Source organism: Perca fluviatilis, chromosome 16 (assembly GCF_010015445.1).
Source record: "Perca fluviatilis chromosome 16, GENO_Pfluv_1.0, whole genome shotgun sequence".
NCBI classification, from domain to species: domain Eukaryota; kingdom Metazoa; phylum Chordata; class Actinopteri; order Perciformes; family Percidae; genus Perca; species Perca fluviatilis.
This window is the reverse complement of record NC_053127.1, coordinates 13,977,414-13,991,554: the sequence shown is the minus strand read 5'-3', so window position 1 is coordinate 13,991,554 and position 14,141 is coordinate 13,977,414. Positions and strand designations below refer to the sequence as shown.

The 14,141-nt window shown below is 41.1% G+C and overlaps 1 protein-coding gene across 1 annotated transcript in view; it reads left to right on the top strand.

Moving 5' to 3' along the window:
* rapgef6 (Rap guanine nucleotide exchange factor (GEF) 6) overlaps positions 1 to 14,141 on the top strand; it is a 156,711-nt gene that overhangs the window by 32,189 nt on the left and 110,381 nt on the right. The window contains exons 2-4 of the mRNA XM_039777963.1: positions 6,723 to 6,793; positions 9,064 to 9,120; positions 11,620 to 11,703. Coding sequence (XP_039633897.1) covers positions 6,723 to 6,793; positions 9,064 to 9,120; positions 11,620 to 11,703 — 212 coding nt within the window. The remainder of the gene's footprint in view (positions 1 to 6,722; positions 6,794 to 9,063; positions 9,121 to 11,619; positions 11,704 to 14,141) is intronic.

Here is a 14,141-nt window from a genome sequence, read left to right as displayed (position 1 = left end):
AATGCCAATAAACCAGAGCATGTTTTTCTCCCATCCCGGAATGCTGTGTGGACTAGCCAGACCCTCCTCCGCAGCGCCGTGGAGAAGGGTCTGGCAGTGCGAGATTAAGGGTGCTAAAAACAAACCTACAGAACTACTATTTCTGTAAAATGCAGATAGAATAGTTTCACCAAATTTAAGATTCAATTTCTGTGGTCGGGTGACATGACAGCACTGACACAGGCAGCAAGCTGGTTTCACACCACTGTTCTACAGTAGTCATGTACTTGTAAGTAGCAACAGACATTTTAAGTAACTTTTTTTAAGGTCATTTTTTTCAATGTGTTCTTACTGTCTGGGTAGCTGCTAATCCCTAATCCTTCTTAGATTAGTAAAATGTGTCAGTAAGTAGATACACAGTATTGATGGACCAAATCTTATTTAATGAGCGGTGTTTCTGCCAGGAGGTGGCAGCAGCACCACTGTACTGTAGATACCTGAGTCACACACCGCCTGCCAGCACACACACACACACACACACACACACCAGGACAAGCACAGCAAGCTCAGAGCATCACTGATCAGTCTTATTTTTAGTTCGACAGCCAAACTTCTGAGGCTCAGAGTAGACTATATTTTTAGATATTTCTACAGTTAGTTGTATCTTCAAAGAGTAGACTTTTTAGGAACTTGGAGAAACAGCCTTTTTCGTTTGACTGACATGCCATGCAGTTGTAAAACGCCATACGGTTTAATTCTGCTTAATGTGCCGTGCGGCCATGTGCAACTTCAAATAAAGCAGGAAAATCTGAGCACTGCTGCAGCAAAAGTAACTTGGTCTCTTTGTTTTGAAGATACCAAATTACTCTGACTCATACTATAATAATTAAACATGTATTGATAGAGTCTCATCCTCAGAAATTAAAATAAGTTTTTCCCGCTGTTTGATTTTGGCTATATTAGACAGGTTTAAGTGAAAGGCTACGACCTCATCTGACGATGAGTTAATGGATGTCTCTCCTGAGGTTGTGAAGTCATAATCACAGATGGGGTCATCAGGCCACCACATGATCCTCCAGGGAGGACTGGCCAAAGGTCACAAGTCACTAAGGAGGGGTTGCTTCACTGACCTGTGCTGTCCAGAGGGAGGGGAGGACAATGAGACAACAATGCATGGCACGTGGGCTTAAGGCGGATGACATGAAAGTAATGGCTTTGTTAGTTGGACATTTTCCATATGGGTTAAGAATGGAGGCACCACTGCAGAATATAGATGTGGACTGACACTAGTACATTAAAATAGGGGTATCATTTCCCTAGTGTGGGCCAACAGAAACCAGACCACAGCTACCACGCCCTCAGTTCAAGTCTTAGCAGTGTATATTGAGGGCACAGCGAGAGAGAGATTGGCGTGGGCAGTGTAGTGATCACATTACCATCCTCTCTCTGGGACACCACTGATTGAAACGACAAAGCAGAGATCCACTCCTCAGACATCCTGCTGTCTGTCTGTCTGTCTGTCTGGGTCTATTGATGACCTGCTTTGCACTAATCAATATGTGAAACGGCTGTGTTCATGGACGGTAGTAGTAGTAGTAGTAGTAGTAGTAGTAGTAGTAGTAGTAGTAGTAGTAGTAGTAGTAGAAGGACTGTGTGTGTTGTTTAATCGTCATGCAGTTAAATCCATATATTTACTAGATGAGGTTTTACTGCAGGTTGAGCTATCTATGGGAAATCTCAAGACGTTTTGGTACCATTGTTGTTTTATTTTCTTTTTCAGTTGAACTACAGGAAATGAATTCACTGCAATTGTGAAATTTCACTAATCGTCATTTTAAGCAAACATTTGCTGGTTCCAGCCGCTCAGATGTTAGGATTTGTTGTTTTCTGTTTTGGGGCTTTGGACTTTTGATTCGATAAAACAAACAATTTGAAGATGTCAGCTTAGGAAATTGTGATGAGCATGTTCTGAAGTTTTAAAAACTAATACATTTAAATAGTGGACTAATAGATGATTTTATTTAAGGTGCCTATACAGAAGCATCTATTCCTTCTCCCTCATTGAAAAATTCAGAATCTACAGTATCAAAATGCAAAGAAAGTATAGTTGCATAGATCTGTGTCTTATCTGGCATTGAAGGTAGTGATGTGGGACATTTCTCTATTATGAGGGATTGTTTTGCCTCCACTATACCAACTTCCCAAGTAGGGCTGCACAATTAATCGCAATTGTATCGAAATCGCATTATGGACTAGTGCAGTATCCAAATCGCAGGGGGGCGTAATATTTATTAATGGCAAAATATTTGTCAAACCATTCTGAATTAAGTATTGTGGTGCTGCAGAGATGTTCCGGCCTACAAATCGTATCCTACAGACTAAAGAAAAAAAATCTTTGTTTGGTACAGATCCTCGCAAAAATCATACTATAATCATTTTAATTGCTTTCAATGTTAATAATTTTCGATGAAATTGAGAATGACACAAAAACGATCATTCCCTCCGAAATCTTGAATCATATCGCAATCGCAACATCAGTCAAAATAATCACAATTAGATATTTTCCTCATATCGTGCAGCCCTATTCCCAAGTAAAGGGATACTTTGCCGATTGTGTCATCGTTGTCTGGGCAGTGTGTTTGATGAACGGCCTGTGCCTTCCCTCCCTCCGTGGCGTTGTTGGTGTGTTTCTTGATGAAATCCACCGAATGAAGCAAAACGCATCATAGAGGGAAGGCACACACCATCCATGACACAAAGATTGATTGAAATTAGCAAAATATCTCTTTAAATAAATGTGTCCTGGCCACATTATACATGTAGTGTCTGTCACTGGTGAAATAATGAGGTTGGTACTTCTATGTCGTTTTGAATCAGGCGTATTTAATGTAATCCAGGAACACGTTAACAACCAGGGGTGAAGTTGATATTGGGCTGTCTCATCTACTCTGAGACCCCATGCTAGCTAGTTGCCTCAGGCCTGTATGTCCTAAACATACACACTTACTATACACATGCACATACACACATGCACGCTCAGCAACATGAAAGGAGTGCTTACTGCAGCAATTTGTGTGCTCCCTAACCCAGTTAACTGTGAGTTAAAGTCAATACAGTTCCACTTCCTCATCACCGTGAACCAGGCTGTTCCATGCCTGCTCTCGGCTCACTGTTTCTGCCTCATGATCAGTAAACAACTCTCTCTGTAAAGCAGTTGGCTAGGTCAAGCTCTCTGTCCATTGGTGTTTAACTCTCATTTAAATGGCTGCGAGAGAGTGCCCAATTTCCAGTGCCCTAAAGAACATGCTGTGCTTTCCTCGTAGAGGAAACTAGCCTAAGTCAGTTTCTTTTAATACCAGTAATCCGATATATCTACCCAAAAGTGCATGAAAGAATTAACCACCAGTGTGTTATATCCATACTGAAACCATGGTGAGAGGACCAGTCTGCCTGTTTTAATGTATCACTTTATTCCAGGGAGTCCAATAATAATAATAATAATAATAATAATACGCTTATTTCATATAGCACCCTTTTTAAAGAGCAAAGTCAAAAAGTGCTTCACAAGAGTAAAAAAAAAAAAATAATTGTTAACCGAAACTTTAAAAAACCTGGTTACCTTGTTTCAAGCCATTCTAGCGTGGTATAGAAAGCCTGCAGGAAGACTCAGCTCGATTTGTGCCAGTTCTCGTTAATATTCAATGAGCTAAGCTGCTTGACTCTGATTGGCTAACAGCTAGCCAATGAGAGACTGGCTGTCGGCATCCTTTACCCAGCGCAACTGGGCGAGCTCATGAATAGTAATGAGCTCAGGCAACACCACGTCAGACTGACCAGCTTTTGTAATTGGCCTGATTTCTCCGCTTATTTCTTTTCAGTGGCTAGAGCTGACAGAGGAGGTAGCAGTTAATTTTCACATTCACGACATAACACCAACACATATGGACCTAACGTATTTAAAAAAAAAATACAAGTAAAAACGTTTTTGTGTGGCAGGGCACCTTTTTAAAAGTGTCAACAGAGACCACAGAATGTATGACTGTTCCACAGTGTTGGGACCCCCGCTTCAAAAGGCCCGGCCACCTTTTTGTTTTTAGTCAAGCAGGGGAGAGGGATAACCAATACCCCTGGTCAGAAGACCTAAGTGACCGACTGGTGATAATAAAGACGGAGCAGGTAAATATGTACACATGTGCCTGACCATGCAGGGCTCTTAAGTAAGAACAGGACCCTTAAAATGAATCCTAAACCTAATAGAAAGCCAATGTAAAGAAAATAGGATGGGTGTGATGTGAGTCCTGCTGGACCTGGTCAACAGCCTTGGATCAGTTGTAGACAATAGGACGTTTCCATCACAGGAACTTTCCCACGGGACCAAGAACCTTTTTGAGGAATTGAGAATCTTAACCTGTTTAGACTGGACGAAACCGAGACTAAATGTAGCTCCAAGTGCTGTAAAGTCCCTTATCTGGCGGTTGCACTTTCCAAAAGAAAAGTAAAAAAAAAACTTTAGGGGCAGGGTTTGCAGGGCTCACCAGTTGCTGACTGGTCAAACATAAGCAACGGTCACTTCATCACGTACTTTTTCATTCATGGATGAAGGAAGTAGACTACTCTAGTATCAACATTAGGACTAAATTATGCAGTGTACATAACAAACTTGAGAATTTACCAACCTGTCAGTCACCTGTACATTCACATTCATTTTCTCTGTGACATTACTGGCAACAGGAAAGCACTCAGGTAGCGTAGTAGTGTTGTAGAAAGTGCATGGAACAAACCTGGCAGACTAATATTCACCTTTTAGCTCTTAAATCTGATGTTTAATCCTCATCTCCCTCCACCCTTGGTATTGTCTGACTACTCGCTGTCTCTGCTCACTCCCTTCTTTCTCTCTATCCCCTTCTTGCTTACTTTCTCTCTCCTCCTTCTCTTCCCCCAAACCCTTCCTTCCTGTGTCAGACAGAGCCAACAACACATCAGAGGTGTGTTGGTCCATTGCATTAAAGGCTCCCCAGCCCCCAGTGTTCAGCTCTGCTTCCGTTGGCTCCCGTAAAGCTTCCGCAAAAGCATGATCCTTTCTCTTGTGCTTTTTTTTTTTTTTTTTTTTTTTTTTTTTTTTTTTTTCTCTCTCTCTCTCTCTCTCTCTCTCTCTCTCTCTCGGCTGTATTGATTCGGTTGACTCTGTACTGCTTTTATAACCTGAAATAGTTCATAAATAGTTCACCAATAGGTAGGTTTCATTTATTATTATTATTTTTTATTCATTGACCAATCTGTAATGTCCATTATAATATTTTAGACTAACTCTGATCAGATTTGTGGAGTCTAGATTAGATTAGTTCATTATAGCTGTCCCATTATTGTGTGCGTTCTTGTTAAACTGCAGCTGTGCTTTTTGGTGTTACCCTGAAGACGATTGTTAGGGAACATTTTTTTTTCTTGTTGTCAGAACTCGTCCGTGATTTGGGTTCAAACTAGTAGTAGATGGGTTGTGCTTTAAAGGAAAAGTTCGACATTTTGGGAATTAGACTTGTTAGCTTTCTCTCATGTCTCAGCACTATAAAGCTACCGACAGCAGCCGGCTAACTTAGCTTTGCATAAGACTGAGGGGAAAAAGGGGGGGAAACAGCAAGCCTGAATTTGTGCAAAGGCCAGGACCAGTTGCTAGGCAACCAGCAGAGACTCCAGTAAGGGACTGGTCCCAACCAAGAAATAGTCCGGTACATAACTCACCCGTAAGTCAATCATCATTGGCCATATCCAGCCTATCGGTTTCCCCCAGTTTCCAGTCATTGTGCCAGCTAAGCTAAGTTAGCAGTCTGCTGGGAGTAGCTTTGTATTTACCATACAGACATGAAGGTGGTATCCATCCTGTCATCTTACTGTTGGCAAGAAAGCGAATAAGCATATTTCCCCTAAATGTCAAAATATTGTTTCAACTTGCTGATTTACTACAAACTCTTCTCTTAAAATATTATGTATAGCATCAGATAGACTGGAATAGAAAATAGAGCAGATTTCCTAAAGGGAAGAAGTCATGGGTTCCTGTGTGAATTGGCCTTTTTTGTCTTTGTGTGAGAGAGCAAGTGTAGTCCACCTGTTAAAAGTAGTTCCCATGTGGCCTTAATAGTCGCTCTGTTTGTTTGATCCTACAGATGCTTGCGTGAAGCTGTTCCCTTCACATACACACTGTCAGCCTCTTAATGTTTTGACAGCTGGCCCCGATAGGGTACTATTTTAAGGCCATGGGTGGATATATCTGTGCTTGTGTCACTGCTGTCATGCGCATACATAAGTGTAGTATGCCTGCTCGTCTGGTTTGTGGGTGTCAATTTGATAGGCATTGTGTGGCATGGTCCAAGTGGCTTCGGTCAAAGAGAAGTGATTTACATGGTGCTTAGGCATTCCACACACTCTAAACAATGAGCTAATCTTTTAAAAGCTTTCTCTTTTTAGACACTAAACACACTCTCAGTCTCACCAGTGTGTAGTTTTTGCAAATGCGTGTGCAAATATTTTGTAATATATTGTTTGAAAAGGCAGGGATGTTTTTCTGAAATGGCTTTCTACTTGTAGCACAGAACACTGTAGCATGTGTGCTTGCCATGCGTTCAGAGTTTTTTCCCTTTTGTGTGTGTGGAAATGTGAGATCATTTAATAATTTCTCTTATGTAGTATTTTCTTGGTGGAGTTTTAACATGTTCACTAAAAATTAATTTGATTGTCTTTCTGTCCTGCAGGATCTGCACACTATCTACAGCCACCTCTACCACATGGACGTCCTCTCTCACCTTAGGGAACATCAGCTAAGGTGACTCCTTTTCATTTCACTTCACACAAAATTCACTTTTACTCTGACTTTTGATTGTTTTGCCGCCATTTAAAGGTCCTATGACATGGTGCTCTTTCAATGCTTTGATATAGGCCTTAGTGGTCCCCTAATACTGTATCTGAAGTCTCTTTCCCAAAATTCAGCCTTGGTGCAGAATTACAGCCACTAGAGCCAGTCCCACAATGAGCTTTCCTTAGTATGTGCCATTTCTGCATCTGTAGCTATAGAGGAGGAGACGGGGCTGACCAACTGCCACTTTGCTCGTTTGAAAGCCATGATGTCTCTCTCTTTCTCATGGGTGGGCCAAATTCTCTGGGCGGGCAAAGCAGAGAAAGGGGAGGTAACCTTGCTCCTTATGACCTCATAAGGAGAAGATTCCAGATCAGCCCATCTGAGCTTTCATTTTCTCAAAGGCAGAGCAGGATACCCAGGGCTCGGTTTACACCTATCGCCATTTCTAGCCACTGGGGGACCATAGGCAGGCTGGGGGAATGCATATTAATGTTAAAAAACCTCATAAAGTGACATTTTATGCCATGGGACCTTTAAATGAGGTGTCAATTAGGGCTGCAAGATATGAGGAACATATGCGATAACGTTGAATATCGTGATGACGATATTACTTGCGACAAAAATAAAGCTCTACATTTCTGCAGCTTTCAGTATTCTGCTAAATACAACACATTGCTTGTTAAATTTAAAACACAGGAAAGGAAATCATTTCCACCATTCTTTAATGAATAAAGTGAACATTGATTAGAATATTAAAGTCACCACATAAAAACAATAACCGTTACATTTTAAAGTGCAGTTTTCTACTGAATATTTTTTCCAACTAACACAGAAAATCTCTGTCTTTTGTGATATGTTGCAACCTTTCGCAATGTGTTTATTGTGCCAGTTGATATTGCGATGAAGATAAAAAAACAATATATTGTGCAGCCCTAGCGTCAACCATAGCATCCCTTTACCAGAATAAATGTAGATAAGCCTTTAGGCCTACTTACTGCATGAATTGTTATATGTGGCACACCCTACCCAAACAGGTTTTAAGAGTGCTGCGAATTTTTTTGGCAAATACCCTTTGCCCCAGGTTGATTTCCTCCCCCCTGCTTTATCATACAAAGGACGTTCCGGTGTCTTTTATTAGGGGTGTCTCGATTCTTCAAATCCTCAGTTTGACTTGACTTTCGATTTTAAGGTCACAATTCGATTTTCGATTTCAATTTATTTTCAAAAGGGACGCCAAAGTCACAATAAGAGCCACTAGGTGGCAGAAGGGTACTTTGCAACAACAGTTTGAGTTTCTCAGACTTTTTATTTAAGTGGTGCAATTGAATGCACCATTAATTTAACAAAGTGCACCATGGAGTCCAGTCGGAGCTCACATGCTTTACCTTTGTTGTTTGTTAACATAACTCACTCATGGGGAAAGCTAAATGTTGCCACACCGGTGACTTTGGGGAAGCATGAGGATTTTCTGATGTTTCTCTGTCGTCTCCGACTCCGGCAGTGGTCACGGTGTCTGGCATAGTCAAGCTGCAGGCTACTGGTAAGCTACGCTGTGTCTGTTCGTTTTTTCCTTCGGACGTGCGCAAGTAGGCAGGTGTGGAGAGAGAAACAATTACTGGGGGAATCGCCAATCCTGCTTCTGATTTCAATAGTCGAAATTGAAACCTCATTTCGATCAATTTTCAATTTAAAATCGAAATCATGACACCCTTATCTTTTAGACATTCACATGTTCATAGCAAGCATGTTTGAAATGTTCGGCCTGTCTGGAATGTTCCCTTTGCTGGTTTGGTTCAGTTGAGCAGGTGACAACAATGACATTTGAACGGGAGAATGCGGGTCTGAGCCCTCTTCCTTACAAACAGTGGTGAGAGAGTAACCAAACCCCTGTCCAGTTAGCAAAATACAGTACATGGGAGTCAATTTGACCTGTGGTTCCAAACCACTGGCTTTCTTGTGATTGGGTTCAATCGACTAAAGACGCAGCAAAATTCTGCTACAACTCAGACCAAAGAAATTGTAGGTTGGGCTGCAGCCAGAAATTGAGTTGCACTTTAACACTCTGAGCTGACAGACAGTAATGATGGTGTCTAAAATGGGAGCGCTTGGTGCCTTTTTTGAGAAAAAGCTTTTGGATGGATAAGTGATGTTTTTTTGTTTTGTTTTTTTTTTAGCTTGAAATGTATTAGTGATGGGTTTGTAGAGAAAACGTGAACATCTTTGCCTTTCTGTCTCAGGTCGATGTGTACCTCGGCCAGGTATGAGAGACATGAGGCTAACCACGTCCTGTTCCAGTAAGTACAAGTCACACAGAGCAGGAAGTGCTCTGCTATGTTCCGCTGCACCCACTCTCTCTTTATATTCAAATATCTGCTGAGGAAAGCTTGTTTTATTCAAATAGGAGATGTTTTCTATATTTTTTATTACCAGTATTTACCCAGTTGAAGTTTGACAATATCTTTCTTTTAAGATTATCCTGCCATACAATCACAGAATCTGTAACATTAACACTTTGTACCTGCCTAGAATAACAACAGTGTGTCAGTTTTGGCCATTAAGCAGCTGCACTAGAGCGAGTGATGCCCTGCTCGAAGTCTGTCAGGATGTGTGAAAAAAAACGGATACTGAGATGGATGAGGCAGATAGTAAAAAGTCATTTTAGCATCGCATACAGTGTGGATTCATAAGAAAACTAAGAGGAAGGCGGAGTACAAGGAGAGAAGAGGAATGAGAAATGAACGAGAGGCTAATGAAAGAGGGAGAGGGGTGTTGAAAAGAGGAGAGTAGATGATGACAAGAGATGGGAGGAAGTGGCTGCAAACAGAGTTGGAAGGAGGTATATTAAAAGAGAAGACATGAGAGGAGAGAACTGCAGATGAGGAGAAAAAAAACATGAGCGATAAAATAAGAGAGAGAGTAGGAAAGAAAAGCAATGTCAAGAGGAAGGAGAGTCAAGAAAATGAAGCGGGGCGAGAAACGAGGAATTTGAAGCAAGGTTGAAAAGGGCCGAGGGCGGCCGGGACGTGGACAAAGTGTTAGAGACGGAGGGAGGACAGAGACAGATGAAAAAGGGAGAGCGTAGCTCTACACGCTGTTGATGTATTATCATGCTCACTGGAATCACATTAGACACTCAATGGTTTAATTTACCATCAAATAAACAGACATACACACAGAAAATCTCTTTGGCCAATATACTCTCCTGCCTCTCTACCAGGGGCTAATCTTAAGTACCTTAACCCAGAACAAAGCGCCTGCCATGTCCAATTAGTCAGCTGTTACACACACACACACACACACACACACACACACAGCAGATGAAAGCAATCACGGTCCCTCCAATAAAACCATAATAGTAGTTAATCATGTTGGCTTCACTTAAACCCCAACATATATTTTTATATCTCCTTTCAAACATGATAATGTCAGATTGTCCAATGATAAAGCAACAAAAACAACGGCACAATGAATGGATGATGTACGCAGTAGTAGGACTGCAACTAACGATAATTCTCCATTTTGTGTAATTTGTCAATTATTTCCCAATAAATTGGTTACTCAAAAAAATGCAAATTCCCAGCACCAAATGTTTTTAAAAGTTGAAATCTTTTAGAAAAAAAAGGTCCCTTTTTGTGATCACATAATTTATTATAATGGTTATTTCCTAAAAATCTAAACCCCTGCTTGGTAGTTGTCCATAGCTGTCAAACTGTGTCACATTGTAGATAAATAATCTGTGTTTTTTTTTATCCAATTTACAAGGTGATTAAAAAAAAAATTAATGCATCTAGCAATTGTTAGTATACATGTATCACACAGAAAAGCTGAAAAAGCAGAAAAGTCTTTCGGTCATGGTAGAAAAGGCGATTACATTACAATCTTTCCATAATGTGTTGCTCTTCCCGCAATGGTGCATCTCTCATCTCCACTCTTCAAACACTCCTCATTTTTCAATCTATGTTCCCAGTCTCTGTATTCATATTCATAACCACACAGGTACCTATGTTCTCCTCTAACTGACTTTTTCATGTAGGATTGCTTCTTGGCTTGCTGCTGACTCGAGCACCCAGCTTGATAAGCAGTGAATCGAGTCTGGCGTTTGGAGTTGATAGATAAAATGTTTACATGAAATAGCACTGGCAGTAACAAAGCCCGTGTTTTGGATTTGTTTACTCTCACATAAAATAGTTCCATGTTGCAGCTACCGTGAGTGACAGACAATTATTGCGTGATTCTTTCAGTGCGGTTTATTCCAGTCCTTTTAGCGTGACTGCCTGTGTTTAATGGATTCTCTCCACCTTGCATTGATGGCACATGATATTATGGCTCTATAGTGCTTGGCATGCTAAGAATACATTTATGCAGCACTTGGGATTCAAAGCTTGGATGTGCGCTTCATATTTTCTATCCGACATCTCTGTCTTCAGTTCTATTTACATAACTCCTACATCTTTTAAAGCCTTGGAAAAATAAGTCACAGGAGAATCCTGGCTTGTATTTAACTCTTCTTTCTAACCAATTTAACCATAAATGTATAGATACCCATGATGATTAGAATATCCTAGGTATATAAATTGTCTTTAGCTCACCAGGTCATAAAAGCTAGCTTTTTTATGGCACATATGACACATACAAGTATGATTTGATTCTCATTCATGAAATGTAACCAAAGTGCAAAAATGGGAATACTGAAGGTTCACATATAGTACACTTTCTAACACGTTAGATTGTGAGGTGTTAGGAAGCACAGACTACAGTGTTTCACACCAGTGTGTTCTTCCTCTCTATTCCAGCCCAGACAGCATCGCTACCTGTTGGTACATCCTGCTCTCTGGATCTGTCTTCGTCAAGGAGCACATGTACCTGACGAGGTGTTGGTATGTAACAATCACGCGCACACACACACACACACACACACACACACACACACACACACACACACACACACACACACACACACACACACATATACCATCATGGTGGGGTGAGACAAGAACGTGTCATTACAGAGCTATAAGCAAAGGTATGAAAAGATTTTACTGACACGTAAGGGAATGGTGTGTATGTATTTGTAAACACGCACACTCATACTTACACATCACACGTTTGGTACTCCTTTAACTTTATATGTTTTAAGTTTAGGAATTCACATTTACACACACTAACAAAATGTGAGTATTATGTGCGTTTCCCTTGATAATCAAGCAAGTAGACTCATAATATCATTAAAGTGCTCATATTATGCTCATTTTCAGGTTCATAATTGTATTTAGAGGTTGTACCAGAATAGGTTTATGTGGTTTAATTTTCAAAAACATCATATTTTTGTTGTACTGCACATTGCTGCAGCTCCTCTTTTCACCCTGTGTGTTCAGCTCTCTGTTTTAGCTACAGAGTGAGACATCTCACTTCTGTTCCATCTTTGTTGGGAGTCGCACATGTGCAGTAAGTACTGCTAGCTAGTCAGGTGCAGAGTATGATGGCGTGCCACGCTAGCAGCTAGGCGAGCATTATAACGTGTTACAAAGTCACGCACGTTCGTCACGGAAGTAAAGGCTGGACTACAATAGAGCCGTTTGGAGCAGTTTGTGAACAGTGTTTTCTGTTGGAGATGGTAAGTCCCTTTGGGGTGGACTTTGGGCTTTTTCACTTTGTAAACTTATAACGTGAACAAAAAGATATATAACTCAATAAAGAAAGGGGAGAAGCCAAAAACCATAATATGAGCACTTTAAATAACAAACACAGTATTGTAAATCGCAGAAAAAAAGAGTGCCAGTAGAAAAACACCACTGCAGTAGTCGCTGGTTGGATAGAAACTTCAGGGTGACGACATGACTCCATCTTCTCATTTTAGAGGATGTTGTTTGTTGTAGTTGGATTATACAAAAATTTCTTTGTAATGTCTTGTCTATAAGGGCAAAAATGTGAAAACTAGTGGAAAAAAGGTTAAAATGTGTTGCAAGTGCATGAATTTAGTGGCCGTAAATCATAATAAAATATCAGGTCTCATGAGTTGAGAATAACTGCTGAAGTATGGTTTCACACACCGGCATACGTTCATATTAGCAGGCTTTTCCTACCGCTCATGGAATTTCTGGAAAAGGAAGCCGCTTTTAGGGAGTTGTATCCCAAATTCTTTGGGGATCTGAGTGAAAGTCTTGGAAAGTTCTATACAGTCCATTTTTCACGTTTTACACAGCTGTTGCATTAGCTGTTGGTTTTCACTTGGTTTTCTGCACTGCACTGCATCATCAATTGATTGTTTAATCTATAAAATGCCTAAAAGAATAGTGAAAAATGCCCATTTGCTATTTCTCAGAGCCCTATGACATTTCCATATAACTTATACTTCAGAACCTAAACGTATTGAGTTTACTATCACATGAGACAAAGAACCACATCAAATCATATCAATTGAGAAGTTGGCAGTAGGCAAAGAGGGGCAGACCAGCTTCTACAGAAAAATCAACCGTGTAAGTGTCCATAGCTAAGATGCTGAACACCTCCATCCTCTCTCACTGGTAGTTACTTAAATGAAATTAATTAAAATGAAGTAAAAAAACCTTAATGCGACAATTGATGCAGGTTATTGTAGTAAAGACTGACATTTTGAAGTAACCGAGAGATAAAAGAAGCTGGTGTTATGTTAAGGTACTTTATCCAACAACAAAGCACCAACTGTAGCGGAAAGAATAATATAGGCAAAAGAATAGGCAATTGTCAACAACCTCAGGAGGGCTAGCACTGTGTGTGTGTGTGTGTGTGTGTGTGTGTGTGTGTGTGTGTGTGTGTGTGTGTGTGTGTGTGTGTGTGTGTGTGTGTGTGTGTGTGTGTGTGTGTGTGTGTGTGTGTGTGTGTGTGTGTGTGTGTGTGTGTGTGTGTGTGTGTTGGTGTGGGGCTCAGCTGATAACAGAGTAAAGGGTGGGGTGGGGGAAGGTTGGTGCCCTGCAAAGGACTGGAGGCTGTTTTTATATGCATGTGTCTGTGTTGTAGTACACAGGGGGTGTAGTAGGGGGGGGCTTGGAAAGGGTCACTGAGGGAGCTAATAGGGTGGAGTAGTGTGTGTGTGTGTGTGTGTGTGTGTGTGTGTGTGTGTGTGTGTGTGTACACACTTGCGGGGAATGTGGAACCCCTGGCAGAACAGTGGCTGGCCATGTGTTTCTGAGCAGCCTGCCCGCCTGGAGCCCAGAAGCACATCCAGGCAGGAAATGAGCAGGCTACACACGCACACACACACACACACCTCCCTGGAGCCAGCGGACAGACAGAACAGAACTGAGTAGAGCGGGAGGGAACGCACACACACACTCCT